Below are 24,274 nucleotides of genomic sequence, written 5' to 3' on the forward strand. Positions count from 1 at the left end.
ATATCCTATAGAACAGCAAGCGTAATTTAAAGATGTACCAGATTTAGAAGGTGTCGGAAATTAAAGCCATACCCAAAGAAATACACTAAATAGCGGTCAGTGTGTGGCAAATTGACTCCCCTACATGGGAATCAAACTCGGGACACCAAGGTAAAGGGCTTAGAGGTACTCGGCTACCATGGTCCACCGCTTTAACAAAAGCTAAGAAATTAAGCAACCTGGCAACTTACACACATATGGCATTCTAAATCATGACCAATAGGTTGTGGTATTATGAACGGATATCTTAACCACTGGCTATCATCAAGTTAGGAGTAGATAACTCTAAAAACATAAAGACTCAGAATTAGGTAGCAGGACCTCTACTGAAGTATGTTCTGATGTTCTTTGTTTTTTCTTCACAGGTATTCCAACCTTTGTGGTCCTAGATGGCAATGGAGAGGTCGTGACCTTGAACGGTCGCACAGCGGTCAACGTGGACAAAGATGGCGAGGTAGGTTGGTCAAGTCATTGAGGTGCATGGTCTATAAATAGATCATGTATGAAGAGTTTAGGATTATTTACCATATGTGAATCATATCTAAATCTCAAATAGTCCTCTTTTAAACTCAACAGAGTGAATGAAATTAAAAAAATAAAAGGATGCATATCTATTGTCTTTTTAGTTCATAAATCCCTTGTAGATATAACTTTTAATGTCAATATGATTTAATATTCAGCATGCTGGGGCAAAAGGCCATATCATAAGATTATCATGCAAGAACAAAAAGGTTAAATATGCTAAGAATTTCTTAATTACCCATGAGACTCAGATAAGAGAACAAAGATATCAAAATAAAGTAATGGCCTTTAATCTTTTTTCTGATAATTTATTTATGAACTTGTTATTAAGAGAGGAGCCAGATCATTATGATGTACTAAACAATTTTCCTGTGTATTTTATAGCTACTGTAATCTGATGTTAAATTGCCTCCCTTTACAAGTTTGTGACGTTAAAACTGTATTTTCAATCCCCACACAGGAATTTCCTTGGTACCCGAAGCCTCTGAACCCTTTAACAGAGGGAGAAGCTGTTGTTGTGAATGAGAGTCCATCCCTAGTCTTATTTACAGGTGAGGATAGGCATCAGGGAGATTATTCATAATTGTTAGAATACTGGGGAAGGGGAGATAAACCATTCAAGGGGAGACAATTTAATATGGTTAGAATGCTGGGGAAGGGGAGATAAACCATTCAAGGGGAGATAATTTATAATAGGTAGAATAGTGCTGCAAAGGGAGATAAACCATTCAAGGGGAGACAATTTAATATGGTTAGAATACCGGGGAAGGGGAGATTAACCATTCAAGGGGAGACAATTTAATATGGTTAGAATACTGAGGAAGGGGAGATAAACCATTCAAGGGGAGACAATTTAATATGGTTAGAATACTGGGGAAGGGGAGATTAACCATTCAAGGGGAGACAATTTAATATGGTTAGAATACTGGGGAAGGGGAGATTAACCATTCAAGGGGAGACAATTTAATATGGTTAGAATACTGGGGAAGGGGAGATAAACCTAATTTATAATAGGTAGAATAGTGCCACAAAGGGAGATAAACCATTCAAGGGAAGACAATTTAATATGGTTAGAATACTGCGGAAGGGGAGATTAACCATTCAAGGGGAGACAATTTAATATGGTTAGAATACTGGGGAAGGGGAGATAAACCATTAAAGGGGAGATAATTTATAATAGGTAGAATAGTGCCTCAAAGGGAGATAAACCATTCAAGGGGAGACAATTTAAAATGGTTAGGATACTAGGGCAAGGGGAGATAAACCATTCAAGGGGAGACAATTTATAATGGTAGGATGATCCAGTAACATAGATGATGGATTTTGTGACTTAAGGGGAGATAAATTAAGTTCTTGTGGTACATTACAAACTTTATTCAGCAATGAGGCTTGAAATATGTTGGTAACCTCTTGAATTTCTTTTCTAGTGATGGAATGTTTTCTGTAGGAAATAATTGAAAGACTTGCAAAGTGACAATAAGCTATATTTATAACTATATGTTTTAAAGGCCCACTACCTTTCCGAAACGGCTTTTAATTTTTAAAATGGGAATGTAAAACAAGATCGATAATTTTGTAGAGTCAAAAAAATTATTAACTTACCGTTAATACTACATTTATCATCACCTTCTGAAGGATTTGATTAAAATAAATAAAATGTTAATTTGCATAACGCGGGTCGTCTTATGTTTCCCGCCGTCGGCTTAAATACCGCGCGGTAGTTGACTATCACTGAGCTCGAGCCAGACAGCGCCAGACAGCAAAACAGCGAATTGACTCTCCACTGTTTTCATATATTATGCAGGAAATCTTGCATATGTTTGGTGTCGTAACCTTATTTTAGGTCATCGGTATGCATTTTCTGATGTTATTAATGTTTTTTAAGAAACCTTTATATTTTGCTCCGGAAAGGTAATGGGCCTTTAAGCCTCTGATTATGTTATATATTTAGTAATATCAGATTGGTTTTGAGAGGACAAAAACATTACAATTCCAAAGTGCACTTAGATGTAAATATCCTCTCATGTCTTTACTATAAACGTACACATGTACATGTAATGAATCTACAGCTTCCTTTAAAGAACTTTTTTCTCTTGATCTAAATCGAATAACTGTATGTCGTTACAGATACAACCATTGAGAAATGTTAAGTGTTTAATTAAGCCAAAAATACATTACTGCTAACCTAATTTCGACTTTTTTATATCATTTTTGTGTAATGTTCTTCAGAACACTTAGTTTGAACACTACAATCCACTTCACTGAGGTACTTTATAAATGGGTGGGGCGGTTATGATTGACTCGAATATGAACATCACGTACAAAGTATTGGTACACTTACCTTTTTCTTAATATATTGTCTCCCTCAAAGAAAAAAAGAAAAAATCATAACACTTATGAAGCTTAATGTATTTTACATGTACATATGTATGTGTGTGTTCTTTCTGTGCATGTGTTTTCTATGTATGCAAGTGACTTCCATTCATAGTTATGGACAATTTTCATGGATTTGAGCAAGGGGAGACAATCCTTACTCAGGATTCTAATTCATGACATAAGAAGTCGAACAGAAACATACTTTGAAGTATATAGTATATCTGACTCAATAGGGCACCAGCCATATTAGGGTGCCTTAACCTTTTCTTCCAATTCAATTTCTTAGCTCGCCTATTCGAAGAATAGGGGGAGCTAATGTTGTCACCCCGGCGTCTGCGTCGGCGTCAGCGTTGGCATCCCATTTCACGTTAAAGTTTTTGAGCAAGTTTCTGTTTCGTCAATTGTTTAAGCTTAAGTCATTATAAATGTTTATCATTTTATTTTCCTAATGTGTATGGATGCTGAGCGTGATAATACAACCAATTTGGGGCCCTTTAGGGGGTTTTTGAGTCTGTTAATTTGTCATTTTTCCATGTTTAAATAGTAAATACTTGAACATCAACTTCTTCTGAAATGGCGAGCTTTGCTGTTCTCCAACAGCTCTTGTTGAAATGTAAAATTACAGAAGTCTGAATCGCAAAATTTAAAAGTTGTTATACATTAAAACACTAATTAAGATGCCATAAACATTTAAGTTCATTTATAATATCTGAATCACAAAGTATGCCATTTAACAGTAACATACAACCAAAAAATATAAATAAAGCTATCCCATAATATCTCAATTTCTTTGTTTTAAATTAATTATTTTATGTTAATGGTTGATTAACAGAAGGTGAAGAGGCGGACATTGAGATGAGCAAGGAGGTTCTGGAGAGTCTTGCTCGGGAGGAACACCAGAAAGGAGAAGATCAGGAACTCTTCTTTTTTTATGGAACGGAGGTATGAAAATTACAACCACTTGCTTCTTTAAATGTAATTTTTACAAAAACTTGAATTTAAGGGGGAAAAATTCTTGTGACATAATTAAAACCCATGGAAATAACTCAGCATGGGTAAATGTATGTAAATTTTGTGTTTATCCTTATAACTTGGCAAAATAGAACATTGAAATATTTTATCTTTTATATTGCAGTTTATATAAAATACTTAATATATAAATACATAAGTCAGTGTGATCTTCATTACATTTGATGATTTCATAGATTTTCTTATAACGTCCTTATAAGAATTTTGTGTGGAGATTTTCACTTCTGTGAATGATCTAGAAATACATATATATATAGATAATCTAAAAAAAAAATCAGTGACATATTTAATCTGATTTGGTCTTCCTTTTCTCAAAAGCTTCTTTCATTTTATTTTTCAGAATGAATTTTGTGATAATGTACGTGATTTCGCTAACTTAGAGGACCAATGTCCACTACTGGCTATTCTGGACTTTCCGGACCAAAAGGTGTATCTTAGCCCGGAGACAGTGATAACAAAAGAAGTGGCTACAGACTTTGTCAAACGTTACTTTGCTGGAACATTAGAGGCCACGCCAATCAGCTGAAAATTAAGACCTGTGGCATTCATGTACTTATATCAAACATGGTATAAAATATAAGTTATATAGGAAATGTACTGCAGAAGAATGAAATGAAAGATGAGAGATATTCTGCATTTGCATATTACAGAATTATCTGGTCATATTGGGTAGGTTTTGATTGTGACGTCATGTGTTTGTTAGCGTAACAATATTAAATTCACGCACAAAATAATGAAGTCGATTCTTAACTTAAAAGGGAGGTAACTCTGCAATGTGCAAAGAGGGAATATCAAGAGTGATATAAAATAATTTATATAGAACATTCATATACTGCAGCAGACAAGTTACAATGAATGGAAGATATGAGACAGTTATAATGAAGTGAATGTATTTTACATGTATATTGGTAGAAATAGTAAAATGCTATTTTTCACGGATTTTACACTTATGTAAGTATGACTGTTACTAGTTCACCCCTGAATACAGGCTTGAACTCTTCTGATTGTAAGACTGGAATAGTTCATTTTACAATGAAAGGGGTGTATAAGTTATTGCAGTATGATTTCATTGACTGTATACCCGGGTAGTAACTAGTGAACTTATTTACTAGTTCATCCCTGAATACTGGTTTGAACTCTTCCTGTTATAAAGAGGGGAAGAGTTCATTTTGAATTGAAAGGGGTGTATGAGTTATTGCAGTATGATTTCACAGACTGTATAATAACTAGTGAACTAATTTACTAGTTCATCCCAGAATACTGGCTTGAACTCTCCTATTATAAAGAGGGGAAGAGTTTATTTTGAATTAAAAGGGGTGAATTATTGCAGAATGATTTCACTGACTGTATAGTGTAGCTTATGAGTGTGTTTGCTGGAACTAAGGGATACATACAATGTATGCATACATGTAATTATTATGTTTGGACATATAACATTATTAAATAATGTTTTTTTTACCTGTACTTAAATTATTAGCAGTATCTGTGTGGTGATGACAATAACAAGTTTCAGTGTGAACATATGCTAAATACATATTACTTTCTACAGTATACCTATACATACACCGGCCTGCATGCCGAGAACCCCATATATGGAGATTTCAATCTGCCAACTGGAGTGGGGGCTTGAGTGGTAGTGTCAAAACTCATAAACCACTCACTCACAGCAGCACTGACCAGTTCATTACTCATCATATACCAAGTCATAAACCTGACACATCTTCTATATAATTTTATCTACATGTGATGCCAGTAGCTGTTAGAATATAAATAAATGGAAGTGATATTGTTTTACGTTTTGCCTAATAAAAGTGTTTTGGGGGCATATTTATGATATTATCAATCTGAAACATAGGGAGAAGTCATTTTGCAAATTATATATTATTGATACAACATTTTGCAAAGTTTCTCCTTTGCATGAATTCTTTGTGTTTTTCAGACAAGTACAAAGTCAGTGAGATTTTATGATATTGATTGATATTTTTATTGCAGTATAAAACTCCAAGGAAGTAGCAGATTTGAACAAATTTAAATCAAGAGTGTCTTAATTACAATAAAGACATATGAATCATTCCATATAAATACAGATAAATTTCTCCATGTTCAACAGTATTTGAATTTTTCATCCAAAAGTACAAGTGTTTTACATTATACAATTCACTTATAATGAGAATTCGATTTGCATGAAGTTATTAAAATTACAAAACGAAGATTATTATCTGAATATTTGAATTTCAGTTTGAATACCCCTTTGCCATTTTCCCTAACTCTATGAAAAATATACAGTAACCATGTTTTAAAATTCAAAATAAAAATTTATATATACTAAGCTCATCATTATTAGATATTATTTAGGGTAGAAGGGAGGTAATTCTTACATCTCAAAGGGAAATAACCCATGCTACCATGGGCGGTTACAAGTATGTTGCTTTTATTGTGATGTTCGAGTGTTATTTAAGTTTTGGAGCAATCTGTTTATTTATTGTATGCTTATCACTAGAGATTCCATTGGAAGCTTTAGATCATTTATCAAATATAGAAAGGAATTATAATTATGAAAATATTCTAAATGTTTTTAAAATCCTGGTGGTATATTGAGACTGCCTTTATGAAACAATTGTATTAAAATTTATACAAAGCTATTATTTTATTGTTGGTAATGTTTTCTTTCTTTTTGGGGAATGAACCAGGATTGTTATCCCATTTTAAACTGCCATATGCATGCCAAGTCCGATCTGGTCAAACAATCGCTTCTAGTACACAGTACCTGCTATACATTGCATTACATAAAGACAAGTTTTGGGAAAAAAATGAATAATGAGAAACAATCTAACAATGGCAACATTTGGTAAACTTTGACCTCTAGTGAGGTTTTTTTACGAGACATATTTTGTGTAAACATGTAAGGGAGAAAATTTAGATATGTTTATAACCTACAATAAAATATCTTCAGATTCGAAATAACTTAATTTAAACATCGTGAGTTATAGCGTTTTTTAGGTTTTACGTTATGGCAGCCATATTGGATTTTTGACCTTTATTTTTTTCATAGAACAACTTTAGATAGAAATATTTTTTTATCCTTTGTTTTACCATTTGACTGATAGAGCATTCACAAAACTGGAAGTATAAGAATAAGAAACTTAACGAAAACAATAGGTCTTTTCATCATTGGATGAAAAACCCTAATCAGTATAAGAATAAGAAACTTAAAAAACAATAGGTCTTTCCACCATTGTGTGAAAAACACTAATAAGGGACTTCAAGAAAAGCTTGGATAAACATTAAACAAGCTTGAAAATCACATACAACCACTCTCATTGGTGTTTATATACTGGAACATGGAAGTACAAATACTTTAATATTAAAGTAAAAAAATATATAAAGTAATATATCCATGCATTATTGTATTTTTGAGATATGTAGACAATGATTATGCCTGTTTACAATCAAATTCCTATTAATTGACCGTAGAAACAGTCAATTATTAAAGATGCTCAACCGATGACAAATGGTATTTTTTCTCTATCAAAAGCAGGAGCAGACGATTTAGTATTTTCTTCAGTTGCAAAAGTTACTTACTTTACACCATTACCACCTTTTAAAAGTTTGAGCTTCTAATTTTACTTTGAGGTAAACATATTAAGAATAGATAATAGCATCATGAAAAAAAATCTGTGTCACATACTAAGTCTTATATGGAATGAAGTACTGATTGCGCATTCACCAAAATCAAAATAAATTGTTTCATATTACTTTTTTTGTTAATTAGACATATATATATTAAGCACAAATAATTGTTCAAATGATGAATATCGTTTATGCTCTGTCGGCGCTGGAGCATCTTTAAGGTATAAACAAGGCAAACACGGAAACAAAAGAAAATAAAGACTACCAATTATTTCCTTTTATTTTCAATGCATACCTTTTTTTCCTAATTTTCTCTAATCATCTGATACAAATTGAAGCATTTGGAAATAGTTTGTATCCATTAAAACATTTGTTTTACATTAGAAATTTGTACCTCAAGTTAATATACATCAAAACTCATCGTTAGTTCTACTAATTAAGTTTGATTATAATATAATAAGTGGGATAAGTCTTAGTTGGAGAAATTGTTCAATATCGTGAGTCTCCCACCGAGGACATGAGAGGTGACAATCCTGTTAAACTCAAAGCCAACCCTGTTTGTTATTTAACAATAAAACATGTTTCATATCTATATTACACTGATTTCAATCCTTAATAATATTTCAATGACACAGACCACTTTAAAAATCGATCCAGGTTCGGATCTTTAATTTCGTAACTGTTTCTTATTCCGTCCACAGAGTTAGCCCCCTTGCGGGTAGATACTGATTCTTACGTCATTATTTTGTGAGCTCAATTTCCGTCGTTTTCTCCGAAAGGTATGACGTTACGCTTGAAAGCACATTACGTCACAATAAATACATACCCGCAAGTGTAAATAACTCTGTAATATGCAAATACATAATTATTAATAATACAACACAAAAAAGCAAACAAACAAAACATCAAAATATCCGACATAAAAAAATCACAGTTCTTTAGAATTAAGCAATTTGAAATCGAATATTGTGATGTAAGTTTAAAAAAAATGAAATGGTAAGTTTAAACTGCATCAAAACTAATATCAAACGCTATCTAAGCGAAAATAATGTTTCACCAATGTAAATCCTTAAGACTTACCGTAGGAGTCGAGTAATGACTGGTTGCTACATGTAATTGCAAGAATTAAAAAAAAACCAGTAACACTAAATGATTAACTTAATATAGATTCAAAATTTGCAAGAAAGTAATAAATCACGAATTTGGAAAATGAAAAAATTACTCTTTCTCCTAATTAGTTAATAATACACGAGAATTTATTTCAACATAACATTGCGATCAATTGTGAATGTGCTAATTGTTCTTTAGTGTAAAATTGACAAAATAATCTCATAATTTACATTTGTAAACTAAATCGATACGACAAATCAGAATAACAAATGAAATTATTAATAAAAAAATAATAATAATGTTAACTACACTTGTAACAAGATAATAAAAAAAAAATATCAAAAAATATTTGATACAGTATTTTAATCATTAAAGATGCTCCACCGCCGACAGAGCATAAATGATATTCATCACTTAAAATAATTGGTGTTTAATCGTGTATATATGTGTCTAATTAACAGAAAAAATAGTACAAAATAATTTACTTTGCATTTGTTGCATGAACAATCAGTACTTCATTCCATATAGGATATAGTGCCACAGAATTTTTTCGGAATGCAATTAATTCTTTTTCATATCTTTAACTTGAAGAAAAGTTAGAAGCTCAAACTTTTCATTGGTGGTAATGGTGTAAAGTAAGTAACTTTTGTAACTGAAGAAAAATACAAAATCGTCTGCTCCTGTTTTTGATAGTGAAAAAATAACATTTGTCAGCGGTGGAGTATCTTTAAGGATATTCGACATTTATTTATTATACACTGTTAAATATGTAGACAAAGATAACGTTACATTTGTTCCCATCATTCAAATCTCATTTTAAATCCGTTTTGGTTCGTTTTAAAATGACAGAACTCCAATTCGGGTAAAAAATCTCTGGGTAAACAAAAAAGATGGATATCTTTTAAAATTCAAAACTTACTATTATTATAAAGATAAATAATCAAAAACATATAATGATTATAAAGTACCCATTTTCTTCTATACATGCACAATAATGGAGGGGGGATAGCCGACCATACTTGTTATAAAAACGCACGTTCGGCTGTTTACGTATTCCGAATTTGCATATTACAGAGTTATCTGCACTTGCGGGTAGGTATTGATTGTGACGTCATGTGTTGAAGAGCGTAATGTCATTCGTTTCGGAGAAAACGACGTCAATTGCGCTCACAAAATAATGACGTAACAATCGATACCTACCCGCATTAAGGGAGCTAACTCTGTAATATGCAAAGACGGAATACTGACAGTTAGCCATGTACTATTGCACTCACGCAGTTTGTTATCTAATTCGTTTTATTAAAGCGTCTTAGCCTTCTCAACTACTTACGTATGTTTATGTATGTCAATATACCAGGGTAATTTAATTATCAGACTGAATAAAAATGGTCAGTATCGATAATTGGCTACACGTGATCATTTCTGAGAATGGTTTGGTAATTAAAAATACCAGGAATTGACAATTGACACAAAAAAACTTATCAAACTTGAATGATATACTGTACAAATAGAATTAGATTGAATTAAAAAAATATTTTGTTTACAACAATGCATATAAGATGTTCCTGGACAGTATTGATAAAGCACAAATCATCACTGTAGAGTTACAAATCTACATTTCATGATAGAAACGCATTCCGTTTTTTCGTTTAGTCAATATTTCGTTGAACACATGAATGGGTGCTTGTTCTACATGATAAATATCCTTTTGTTGTATCGTTGATGGGATGAAGACATACACACCAAAGAAATAACAATTTCCCTAACAAAGAAAATATTTTATAAAAGACCCATCATTGATCTCGTAAGCGGCTAAACTTTCGGACGTTAAACATGTGGATACAAATCTTGATGGATTCAACTATTCAAATAATATTAATATGTATAATTATAAGAATATACCAAGATTAAAGATGCTACACTGCTGACAAATAATATTTGTTTCTCTATCAAAAACAGGAGCAGGCGAATTAGTATTTTCTTTCCATTGAAAAAATACTTACTTCACACCATTACTGACATTGAAAATTTTGAGGTGTTCTTATTTTACTTTAAGATAGAAATATTAAAAAGTGATTGATTGCGTCCCGAAAAGAGTCCATGGCAGTATACCCGATATGGAATGAAGTACTAGTACTGATTGCACATGCAATGAAAGCAAAGGCAAGTATTTCATACCATTTTTTGTGGTGTTAGTAAGACATATATGTACATGGATAAGCGCCAAGTATTGTTCAAACGACGAGAGTCGTTTATGCTCTGTTAGACATGGAGCATCTTTAAATGATATAAAGCAAAACGAAGATATTAGGAAAACACTTGGACATAATTACTATATCATAATAATTCAATGGCAGGAGTCTTCCCCGGAAAGCAAGACTTTATACCTATGCTGAATCAATGATAATATCATACATTGCATCTATCTAAATCGTAAATATATGTACAACAAATGGCCGATTTATTTTTTACAAATTATTCACACGAATGAAAAGCAATTTTAGTGTATCATAATTATTTCCTGGTAGATTGTCAAATTTCAGATTTTAGGATAGTTTTGGAAGAAGGTTTCCGTCTTAGTCGGTAAAGCCTCCGCATATATATATATGCCAGAGGTGTAAAGACGGTATATATAAGAGTTACTCCTCTTTCATGTTTCTGTCCTGGCCGTGGTAACCAACGAGATAGTACGCTGGTGTGTAAAATATTCAACATAAACACATAAAACATCTGACCCGATTTGCTACACCAGAATTCCTCTGGCATTGTGGAAAGATCTGCGCTGTCGTATGCCAATCCATATCACAATATTTCATCGCTGTCAGCAGCCTTCCGATAGTGGCCCTTGTTTGGAACTTGTCTATCCAACACCGGATCAGAGCCAGCATTCTCGACTGGATACTGCTAGGATACCTCATCTCTTGCTGTTCTATGATGGGAGGAGACAAACCGAGCTCCAGAAAAAGGTTGAAATATGCCTTCCCAATGTTGTCGACAAGTTTCACAATCTCTTCTTCAGAGGGAACTCTTCTTGCGACATCAATTGGAACTACATCTCCTGTATACAATTCAAAATAAAATGAAATTAGGAACATGTCTTTATTTAATGTTAAAAAATAAACAAAACAGAAGAATAGGATAATGAGGTAATAAACTATTGAAAGTTTTTAACTGTGTCGTTTTTGTGAGATTTTGTCAATAATTTTTATTTTCTGTTACCCATGATTTACCTGATTTACCTGATCTTCGGTCTATATAAGCAACAATACCTCTTGACCTCTTCAATTTAGACTTGAGTCATTTCATTTTCACTTGTTGCGCATACATCGTCGAGTCACACGCATAGATGCCCACATACTCAATTGAAGTTAAAAATAACTGTCCATACTTAAAAAACTGTGTTTTCTTCTGTCTATTGTTTTTATATATACAAAACTTATATTTCACATATGGTTATGGATGCACTATATATACGATGTCCATTACATCCAAACCCTACCCTTTTGGTGGCAGATGTGATCATGACCTTACATGGTATCATCAGTAGCAATCCGGACTAAATTTCAATGAATATGAATAGTAAAACTGATACAGTGAATTTCAAGAATTTTGTTTTGTATTATGACAATAAATCTGAATTTTGGAATATCATTTTAAATCCGAGCATTTTCTTTTCCATACATGATTTGTGTTCACTTGACTTTTGATGATTTACTTTAGGAAATTATTATAACCGCCATTTATTTATTAGTCCCTTGATGGTGAATTCTCTGTTACTCACTGTCTCAATGACTCACCGACTGACTCACTGACCCACCGACTGACTGAGTCACCGACTGACTCACTCACTGAGTCACTAACTCACTGACTCACTCACTGACTGACTTACTGACTCACTGACTGACTCTGTCTAACTGAATCACTGATTAACTCACTGTCTGAATGAGTCATTGACTCACTTACTGACTGAATGAGTCACTCACTCACTCACTCACTCACTCACTCACTCACTCACTCACTCACTCACTCACTCACTCACATTAGAAAGTAGCAACACACAAATAATTGTCGTCATATTAAAAAGTCCATGCATACTATATAATCTTTCTAAAAACGATATAACGCTATCAGAATTGGAACACCGTATAACGATGTATAAGATGTATTACTTGAATACACAAATGAATCAGGAAAATATATGCAACAAATGTGGGAACAAATTTATTAATTTTAGTTAATCTTTATGACTTTTCATTTACCTTGGTCGTCTGAATCCTCGTCTGTTTCTATAATTTCGTCCAAACGATCGGTGGCCATGTCGACCTTCTCCATCGCCTTCGCGATATCTGAGAATGTCATATTGGGGTAGTTGTTTGTCCATTTCAGAAACATCTTGGTGATGAATGTGATCCCTGCCAGGCTGGTGGACTCCCATTTAGTTTGATCAATTTTTGGGGAGGTCACAGAAAGTACCGTGAATAGCATCTCACATCGAGATGCCTCGACTAGACGGGACAGACGACCCAGTTCTCGGGGAGTCGGCCTGCGGTTAGATTTAATGATGTCATCCCCTGTCTCTGAAATATTTTGGAATGCCGTTATTGAATGTGTATCTTACGGAATGAATTATACAATTATGTACCTTTATTAGTGCAAAATTGTCACAATTACTCTAAAGTTTAAAAATAAAAACTGATTTTATTATATATGTATGTGGCATATTCCTGCCACGACTTAATATTCAGCGAGACAATCATTTTGCCAAAATTATCACGATAAATCGATCATTTTAATTAGGTCGACTTATCCTGATAATTAGGTCGACTTGGCATGATAATTACGACTTTGCAATAATCACTATGAAATGAATGAAAAGCTTGGATTAAACAACAACTTTCATGAAATTAAATGAACTTTCATTAGATTAAATTAATTGCTGTTGGTGTGTAATACACATAATACACTTATGAAAGGATAATCTAAAAAATTTAATAGCTTATATTCGTTTGTGTACTTCAGACATATACTTACTCGATTCATCAAAATCTAATTGCGCATCTTGAGAGCCCTTCACAACAGAAAGAAACATTTAAGCATTAATGCCACTATTTTTTAACTTCATCGGGGTATGAAAGAAATTTTGTTTGCAAACTGTGTGAATCCGCGTAATGGATTATTTTTTTAATCAATATGCAACATCGACGTCATGATAACGTCGGATTTTCGCGCCATTCTCGGATTTTTTTCTTCAAAGTTCATAGTATATGAAGAAAAAGTATCTGCCAATCAGAAAGTCGGATTTTCTATGAAAACAAATAAAACAAAATTCATTCTAATATCTTAAAAGTATTCCCGATAAAATAATAAAGAAGATACTAAGCAGCAGGATATCGACATGTAACAATGATTCATGGTCAGTAAACATAGTTAAACATCAAATTACGGTATTTTGATGAGGTCGATAAAACATTTTATTGACCAAAAAAAAATTATCGACCAATGACGATATTAATATATTTATATATATACATTTATCTTTCACGATATATTAATAAAATGAAAAAATATCAAAGCAGTGATTAGAGGATTTAGATACCATTCTTTTACTAATTCTCTATGTAAAAATTATAATATGACGAGGCCATCATAAATATGAGGGTTTTATATGTTTTACACTTATCAAAGTCCGATGAATGACTTTTAGAGCTTAGCTACTTATCTAGGAACAAAAGCATCGGCTTGATTAACTTTTATACATATATTTTGCTTTTAAACATAATATATACCTCCTCAATTCCCCAGTAGATCGCATCCGTCTTTGACAAAAAGTGTTGTCCTTGGCATTCTCCTCCCTTGCATGGTACGCCCCTGTCTGAGTTGTTGCCTTTGTATAGCTGTACCGGAGTATCGTAAGGAGTCAGGTAAAAGCTGCAATGTAGTTTGTGCGTGAATTGAAAGTGTTGCTGGTTGCTCATTTCTAATGTTTTGTGTATAATTTGCTCGATAGATTGCCGTAAGAGTTGTCCTGAGTCATCCGGTAGCCTATCGGCTGAGGTACTGAAGGCCGTCAAGGCAATGGTGGATCGTTCTGCATGCATGGACAGAATCATTTTGGAGTTGTCATCGACTTCGAAGCAGACAAAGCCATTGTACAGACAACCTTTATTGGCTGACGTTGTCCCACTACCTGCAGTTGTTTCTCTCACACTTTGTGTTGTCAGTGACAGTGCCAACTTGTACATCTCTATAACGTTAGCCAAGATTCGCTGGAACAATTCATTAGACATGAATACATTGAATACAAAGCACAGCGTTTTGGAGACGTGACCATGCTGTTGCTGGAGGTTTGTGACTCTGTTGGTGATCTCACTGATGTCTTGTATCACTTTGAGTTTGCTAGGAACGATATAGGTCTCGGTGAACTGTCCAAATACTGTTTTCGAAATTTGGACTTTCACTACCAAGCCAAATTTTTCCATCAGATCAAAGAAGACGGATTTGTATGGAAGATAGGCTTCGTTTTCTTTTCTTTCGAGGAGACATTCAATCATCTCCTGTGTCAACTCTCCATTTGACTTGTACAACTTTAATTTTCGGAACAGCGGAAGGTCGTCCGTTGGCAAAAACATATTGTCTGTAATAAATATTTTAACAAAACCTGCAAGCCATTGTGGGTCTGTAACCACTGTGTCGAATTCTCGGAAATAAACACAGACCTTGTGCAGTGCAGGTATCTAAACATAAACGATAATGTTATCAGCACTTACATCAAGACAGATTAAATCAAGTTTACATTTTTATTTCAAAAATGTATATAATTTCTTATTCCAAAAGCAGCCTTTATAGACAAAAGGTCAATGACTGAGTCAGTCAAAATAAATTATGAAAATGTATGAATATTGGGCCTATTTACAATCGTTATTTCGTTCTCTCCTAAATCATACTGCAACATGTAAAATGCATTTCCTTGCAAAAGAGATAAAACCTTTAAAACTAAATAAGGCGTTGCTTCATTCATGCATTTGCAGCCGAAGTTAATTGTGAATGCCTACTCACTCCAATGCAAGTTTGATTTCCTCATCATCTGCCAAAGCGGCAATCGACGATTCGTTCATTTTGATGACCTCTGCAAATTGGAGTACCTTTATGCCCTTTTCTCTTGCCTGGAGTAAGTCCAGTTCTAGTTTTAACCACTTAGTTGGTAGTTTCCTCTCCCATTGATCTTGGTGCTTGGCTGCCTCTGTGATAAGGTATCGAAGTTTTTCAAATTCATCTGTATCCGCAAGGCTATTGTCAACCGTGCAGAATTTGATACAACGGAAATCCGACAGCTCTGGAAATTCTGAAATACTATTTAGTATTGCTTCCGTGTCTTTTTTGTAGTCCTAGAAAAATAAATACGAAAAATAAAATTACTTAAAGGCTTCAGTAATTTATCTTATATCCATAGATACAAATGTACATAGAAATATAATATGAAAACTAGAATTAATAAGTTTTATAAGTGTCAACAAAAACGCCGAATAAAATCTATGACAACTGATAATTAGGGCATAGAATGTCATTTTTCAAGGAACTATTGGACATAAGATCATGAATATTAGTTTTAAAATGGAAAAATTCATGATCTGATCTTCAGTGGATTCATGAAAAATGGTATTCTATCTCCAATCTAAGTTAATTTAGAATGCAGTGACGCATTCGTGTCGTATTTCTCTATTTATCTAAAATCGTCATCTAAAAAGGAAATTTGAGATCGCCCAGCTTAATTCCTCAGCCAATCAGATCACTCCTTTCATTCTGATACCACAAAGCTCAGTCCACTCCAGATTTCCCCAGCTGATCGCATTGTTGATCCTGTGATGTAATACATGTATGTGGTGTATAAAGTGCAGCATTTTCTGTCAGAATTACCGATTCAATAATTTAACAATATCCTAGGCGCTTCATATAACTGTCGACGTTTGCTCGATTGACCTAGATAACAAAGGTCGAGGCTTACGATGTTTTCGAATGGATATTTTAGGATTTTCATATTGTTTTTCTGAACAAATGTAAGATAAATACAGAACTACCGGTCAGTTATGTATAAAAGCTTTAAAATAGTTTAGTCGTGATTGGGATATGATGTACCGTGTCCAGTTTGTCAGCTGATCCCCCGGAAGACTTGTTTGGAACAACTGACCGAAAATTGTTGACAATGTAAAATCAGTTGAACGCTTGAATCACTTCTATGTTTACATTACATTAAAATTTATAAATTTCAGTTAGTCGCGATCGGCATATGGCAATATAAAAGCCGTGTAACCGTTAACCGGTTTCGACGTCGCCACATCTGAATCTAACGGGCATTTGATCATGAAAACAATCCAAACAAAACATCATTTAAGAATAACCAATATAGATGCACATGAAATTATTTTTAAATCCATAATTTCTCTTATCTATCCAGGCCCCTGACTGACATGCTTCGCACTTATTTCGTTTTATCAAAATATTATCTCGTTTAATTGAAATACCAATTCGTTTGGTATTTCTATAAATCGAAATAAGATTTCGATAAAATGAATTTCGTTTCGTTTATTTTGTTTATTTGCGGTATACAATAGAAATAATACTGTTAATAATTTGTCTACTTAAAAACGTAACCAAACAATAATTACATGACTATTTAGTTTTTATCTATGCTCTATCGTTCTGTGTTCTGCTAAATAGTCTATCATTGATTGATCCCGTGAATTCATTCTTTGTAATTATTTATTTTAAAAACTAAAATGACTGCACTCATATCATTTGCTACCATACATCTGCTACCATACATTGTAATTATACATTTGTAGTGAAGGATATTTTTCCGTATTGACTAACATGATAGAAGGTATAACAACACATTTGTACATGTAGATTGAGGTTTCAGTCAACCTGTGTTATGTTGAACTCTCGGACAGAGCTGTTGTCTTCGTCCTTCAGCCTTAGGCTTGATCAGTTTTGTCCTCTAAGTCAAAATAACACATGCTAACCTAAAACTCAGTCAATATGTGTATAACAGTGACGCGTTTAATTACATATTATTCAAATACTAAATATCTGGTATAATTCACGATTTTAAATATATATTTTTTTAAACTTTCATAACCAATATAAATGCCAACTGGACAAAGGCAAATTCAACTAGCGCTTCATGAATTTTGTCTCTGCCCAGGTTTTTTCATATTGGCTATGAGTGCCAACTGAAAGATGTTCTATGCTTAATGGCATTAGTTTGTACGTCATATCACGTCAGTATGAGTCTAGATAAAGTACAGCCACCAGATAACGACCGAGAAGTATTGTTCCAGCTTTAACGGGATGACGTCACAAATAATTTCTACGTTACATGAATCCCAATGTTATTACACAGTGTAAAAATTCATTCGGCGCAGTGGTCAGTGTGTAGTAGCAATGCTAATAGATACCTTTGATGATTTCTTTAATTCATCGAGGAACGTGCCAACAAATATGATCGGAGGAGCATGTTTCTTGATTTTGGAAGCGTTCAGTTCCTCTGAAGAAAATGTGCCAATGAGGCGAATCCATTTCTTCATCCGATCTGTAAAATGCATCGAGTAATTTTATTTAGACTGAGTGGGTCTAATCGAAATTTACACGAATATAGAGAATACATGGTTAGTATCTTACATTACAGGGTTTAGTTTCGTGAGAGGAAAGCCGAGATGGCGCGGCTAAGCTGTTACAACTATATTATTACAACTTTTCGTGTCGAGCACCAAGATTGTAAGATACTAACCGTGTACTCTGTTTATCCTGCCACCATTTCTTTATAGTGAGACGCTTCTTCGATGCACAGGAAAAGATTAATTAAGTAAACCAAATCACAAACAGCTACAATAAGTCTATTCAGATTGTTATATAACTGAAACATTAATATATCAAAATATAACATTAATATACCCAAAACAATAATTACACATCAAAGAATTATTTCCGATATATATCTTCATCATGAGTCAAGAAAAAGACCATTAAATAACACGCATGTTTTTATATCGTAAAACTGACGGTGAATGTGACGTTACGTTTTGTTGGACTGAATGACGTTTCAATCACCGGAAGGTCAAAATTCGGTTTCAAGATAGAAAAAGTTCCATCAGATGTAGAAAAAATTACGGGATCGTATTGACGAATAAAGCATTTCGTCTTGACGGATAAAGCGCCAGTATGTGCGGCAGTTGCATGACAAATTAATTTTTTTTCTTTTCAAATAATAGGTTTGCTCAGATTGGATGTTTTATCAAGTAAACAAATGTAATAACAATGGTGTACATCTAAGCAGTTTTTTTAAAACTAGGTTAGTATCGTTTGATTCCCATAATGTCTTCATTCTTGCAATTATGATGTTACATGAAGAAGTTATATAATATGTATAGGTTGAACAGTTTTTCGATTGCGTTAAAGGTGGTATGAACGCAATTGGATACATATATATTCAATGTAGCACGTTTATTGAATATGTCTTTATCCAAAATGCGTTTATACAACCTTTAACGCAATCCTGTAGCACGTTAATTTATTCTATTTTTAATTGAATTTTTATAAATTCAAAGCAAATTCGTCATCTCTGTAATATAAAGGTTAAATGTAAACTAAATAATCAAAGTCAGTTAGATCAAAGCGTGAACTAGAAGTAGTTCGATCCGGCACTGGACTTCTATTCATACGTCATTGCGATAACGCTAATTTGAATGCAACTCCCCTCCCATTGATTGACTATATAGGGACATATGTAAATGCATGTATCTCATTTTAAAGTCGGTACATGTTTTCTGAAACACCCTGTACTTTACAAATGTACCATAAAGGTTTTTTAATCTTCCATTCAGTGAAACATTGGGGAGGGGTTTGAAAATACATTTGTGTAAAAAGAAGATTTTTACCAGTTTCCTGATTATCCTTTAGGAAATTTGTAAGTCTGAAGACCAGGAGGTACACGCCATGTGAAGAGATAAAAATATTGTGAGATGATTGAAAAGCTTCGTGTCCTCCCATATCCCACAGTGATAGATAGAAGTGGTCTCCATGGAAGCATATTCTTTGAGGGTTTCTGCTTCTTTAGAGACTTCCCTGATTCGCTCGACATCTGGTTCTCGTAGCGAAAAATCTTGAACACCTAATAAAATAACAGTTGTAAGAATTTCTTTTTATAATAATGAGTTGAAACAAATTAGCATTGTTTTTCAGTGGAGTTATTATTTACAAATATTTTATCAACAGTGGAAAGGATTATCAATGAAGATGGAACCCAATATTTAAAATAATCGCGGGATTTGATTACACGTTTATCTGATGATATTTCCAGTGATTGTTATACTATCATACTTTGATACTAATATATAAATTACCTTCTATATGATACAAAAAAAACAACAACATTTATTTATGCACTGAAACCCGAATGGTTAAATATAGGCGAAAAATAGATGAGAATATTTGCCAGAAAACAATACCTAGCTTTAGAGATGGTTTCCCTTTATGTATAGAGTAACCGCACCGCGTCTCTGATGGACCGCCGTTGTAATTAGAATCATAAGCTGCATGAAAATACCCATATATATATATACCAACACATATTTTTACAATGTCAATTTGGGTTATCAACCAAGAATATCTAGTTTTTTTACGTCAAGTAAGTTATATTTGGTTTTGCTTTTAATTAGTTTAACGTCCTATTGAAAGCCAGGGTCATGTAAGGACGTGCCAGGTTTTTTGGGTGAAGGAAAGCCGGAATACCAGGAGAAAAACCACCGACCAGCGGTCAGTACCTGGCAACTGCCCAACATGGGATTCGAACCCGCATCCCAGAAATGTAGGGCTTGTGGTAATATGTTGGTACATCTTGACCAATCGGCCACTGCGGCCCCAGTAAGTTACATCTACAATGCTGAAGTAAGTTACATCAGTATTGGTTTTAATGAAAATCATTACACATCCCTCGCTTAAACAATATCAGTGTTATAGGAAGTATCGTCCCTATGTACCATTTCCTTTCTTAAATAAAATTCTAAATTTAGACCAATAAAGAGCCTCCATTTTGTTGCTATGACAACAAATCTCTTTGAAATATCGACGTCTCGTTCGATATCCATTTATAGAGAATACATGATTAGTATCTTACAATACAAGGTTTATTTTGGTGCGAGACTTAGGAAAGCCGAGATGACGAGGCTGTGCCGAGTCATCTTGGCTTTCCGTGTCATGCACCAAAATAAACCTTGTATTGTAAGATACTGACCATGTATTCTGTTTATCCTGCAACCATAATGGCATTCAAAACGAAAGCAAATTGACAGTTATTTACTTGGTTTCGATCGAAGCGAGACGCTTCTTTGATGAGAAGAAAAATATTCATTTACTGAACCGAATAAGAGAATATTTAAAAAATACAATAATTACCTATCGAAGAATGATCAGGCAAAGACATCATTGCTGCCATACGTTTCCTAATCGTTTTAGTTGGCATGTAATCATCACTATGTTCCCAAGTTTTGTCATCCATGTTGATAGTGAAACAAACAGGATGTAATTCGGCTCCCAAAGTTGGCTGTCTTGATGTGATGTCGACATCTTTGTTCTGGAGACGTCGACACAGAGAAGTTTTACCTGCACCTTCGCAGCCTAAGAACACTACCCGAATGTGTCGGTAACTTTCTGTCTGCCCCTTGAACAGTCTCAAATATCTGGAAAGGTCTGTTATCTTCCCTGAATTGTAAATAGCGAATCACAGAAAGCGATATATCAAACTCTTGATATCTATTACATGATTATAGAATATCTCAGTTTTATTATTCTTTATTGCTAAAAAACGATACGAAAAGAAAATACATTTAATGAAACTGAATTCCCATGAAAAACAAAACAAAACAAAAAATTTAGTAACACGTGTTAAGAATGTTATTTATCTCCTTTTTACATTGGAGGTTCTGTTCCTCCATGTAGTATAACGCACTCATAGACAAATCGGATTATTGAGAAGTACATCAGTTGACCAATTGGTTTGATATGATTATGCTCAAGTATATAATTACACAACAAATCCTGTAGACATCGTTGGAGCAATTCTAGAATGAGTACATCAGAAGTTCTTGTTTTAAATGTAATTACATGCGGAATATATAATTAAATGACAAAAAGGATACAATTTATATAAAATTACCAAAACATTACAGTTGAAATTACAAATGATTTGGATTTACGAAAATAGACTGAAATGTCTCTAGGAATCTGTGCTTTAGTCCAATTCTACCACCAAATAGTTAGTTTATGAAGAAGCCGGTTGAATTAGTAAGAGAGATAAGCATATGGATTTGAATAAAACGTTACTTACATGTAAAGACTGTACAGTCATTTCCAGGTAGATGTGAAACAAAAACATAACAACATTTTAAATCATATATCATAAATATCATCACTGTTTATCTATTCACATCGAAATATAAATGAACATAATAATTAAAAAACAACAACAACAACAACAACAACAACAACAACAACAACAACAACAACAACAACAACAACAACAACAACAACAACAAAAAAAAACACACTTACTTCAGATATCTCATTGTAGTTTTAATCTAGTTGAAATGTCCAAAATGTATAGATGTTTGATGTAAATATTAAGACAGGTAATATAAAGTAGCATCAAAATTTTGTTAATGTTGATACCAATGTTATTAAAAGTAACGGGAATAAATGACTGTTATCTATTTATAATTCCATTTAGATGATATTGTATCCTCTTAGTACAAATCATATGGGATCGAAGAATGATCAGGCAAAGACATCATTGCTGCCATACGTTTCCTAATCGTTTTAGTTGGCATGTAATCATCACTATGTTCCCAAGTTTTGTCATCCATGTTGATAGTGAAACAAACAGGATGTAATTCGGCTCCCAAAGTTGGCTGTCTTGATGTGATGTCGACATCTTTGTTCTGGAGACGTCGACACAGAGAAGTTTTACCTGCACCTTCGCAGCCTAAGAACACTACCCGAATGTGTCGGTAACTTTCTGTCTGCCCCTTGAACAGTCTCAATTATCTGGCAAGGTCTGTTATCTTCCCTGAATTGTAAATAGCGAATCACAGAAAGCGATATATCAAACTCTTGATATCTATTACATGATTATAGAATATCTCAGTTTTATTATTCTTTATTGCTAAAAAACGATACGAAAAGAAAATACATTTAATGAAACTGAATCTCCATGAAAAACAAAACAAAACAAAAAATTTAGTAACACGTGTTAAGAATGTTATTTATCTCCTTTTTACATTGGAGGTTCTGTTCCTCCATGTAGTATAACGCACTCATAGACAAATCGGATTATTGAGAAGTACATCAGTTGACCAATTGGTTTGATATGATTATGCTCAAGTATATAATTACACAACAAATCCTGTAGACATCGTTGGAGCAATTCTAGAATGAGTACATCAGAAGTTCTTGTTTTAAATGTAATTAGATGCGGAATATATAATTAAATGACAAAAAGGATAAAATTTATATAAAATTACGAAAACATTACAGTTAAAATTACAAATGATTTGGATTTACGAAAATAGACTAAAATGTCTCTAGGAATCTGTGCTTTAGTCCAATTCTACCACCAAATAGTTAGTTTATGAAGAAGCCGGTTGAATTAGTAAGAGAGATAAGCATATGGATTTGAATAAAACGTTACTTACATGTAAAGACTGTACAGTCATTTCCAGGTAGATGTGAAACAAAAACATAACAACATTTTAAATCATATATCATAAATATCATCACTGTTTATCTATTCACATCGAAATATAAATGAACATAATAATTAAAAAACAACAACAACAACAACAACAACAACAACAACAACAACAACAACAACAACAACAACAACAACAACAACAACAACAAAAAAAAACACACTTACTTCAGATATCTCATTGTAGTTTTAATCTAGTTGAAATGTCCAAAATGTATAGATGTTTGATGTAAATATTAAGACAGGTAATATAAAGTAGCATCAAAATTTTGTTAATGTTGATACCAATGTTATTAAAAGTAACGGGAATAAATGACTGTTATCTATTTATAATTCCATTTAGATGATATTGTATCCTCTTAGTACAAATCATATGGGACCAAAGACAAGCAGATCAATTGACAAATCACTGTAAACATATTCAATTCAGGGCTCAGTCTGAGGGAGCTCAGTTTATGCGTGCTCAGTTTGACAGAGCGTTCAGTTTGTGAGTGCTCTGTTTGACAGAGCGTTCAGTTTGTGAGTGCTCTGTTTGTGAGAGTTGAGGTTGTGAGTACTTACTATGTGAGAGCTCAGTTTGTGTAATCTCACTTTGTTAGTGCTTAGTCTGTGAGAGCTCATTTTGTGGAGCCATTGTTTGTGTCGCCATTCTTAGCATAAACTATCAACTCATAATTCATAATTGTCTTTCTTTTAATGGTATATCTTTTTGTACAAAGACAAGGACCATGGGGTGATTTCAATCGAATGCACGTACCTATGCCGGAT

General features: G+C 33.4%; 2 protein-coding genes across 3 annotated transcripts in view; one reads left to right on the forward strand and one right to left on the reverse strand.

Annotated features, from left to right (window-relative positions):
• The window catches only part of LOC138331208 (nucleoredoxin-like), a 39,734-nt gene extending 33,123 nt beyond the window's left edge, over positions 1-6,611 (forward strand). For both annotated transcript variants that reach the window (XM_069278691.1, XM_069278692.1), the window contains exons 4-7: positions 405-493; positions 1,022-1,112; positions 3,770-3,879; positions 4,307-6,611. In XM_069278691.1, coding sequence (XP_069134792.1) covers positions 405-493; positions 1,022-1,112; positions 3,770-3,879; positions 4,307-4,492 — 476 coding nt within the window. In that variant the 3' untranslated portion in view covers positions 4,493-6,611. The remainder of the gene's footprint in view (positions 1-404; positions 494-1,021; positions 1,113-3,769; positions 3,880-4,306) is intronic.
• On the reverse strand, positions 5,935-22,425 carry LOC138331212 (uncharacterized). The gene is given in 11 exon segments (XM_069278696.1): positions 5,935-11,764; positions 12,966-13,283; positions 13,738-13,774; positions 14,493-15,415; positions 15,418-15,440; positions 15,763-16,091; positions 18,162-18,295; positions 19,641-19,813; positions 20,689-20,698; positions 21,148-21,462; positions 22,088-22,425. Coding segments are annotated over 11 exon segments (2,694 nt in total). The 5' UTR covers positions 22,170-22,425; the 3' UTR covers positions 5,935-11,414.
• Positions 22,426-24,274: the final 1,849 nt, after the last annotated feature.

Source organism: Argopecten irradians, chromosome 9, assembly GCF_041381155.1.
Source record: "Argopecten irradians isolate NY chromosome 9, Ai_NY, whole genome shotgun sequence".
Classification (NCBI taxonomy): domain Eukaryota; kingdom Metazoa; phylum Mollusca; class Bivalvia; order Pectinida; family Pectinidae; genus Argopecten; species Argopecten irradians.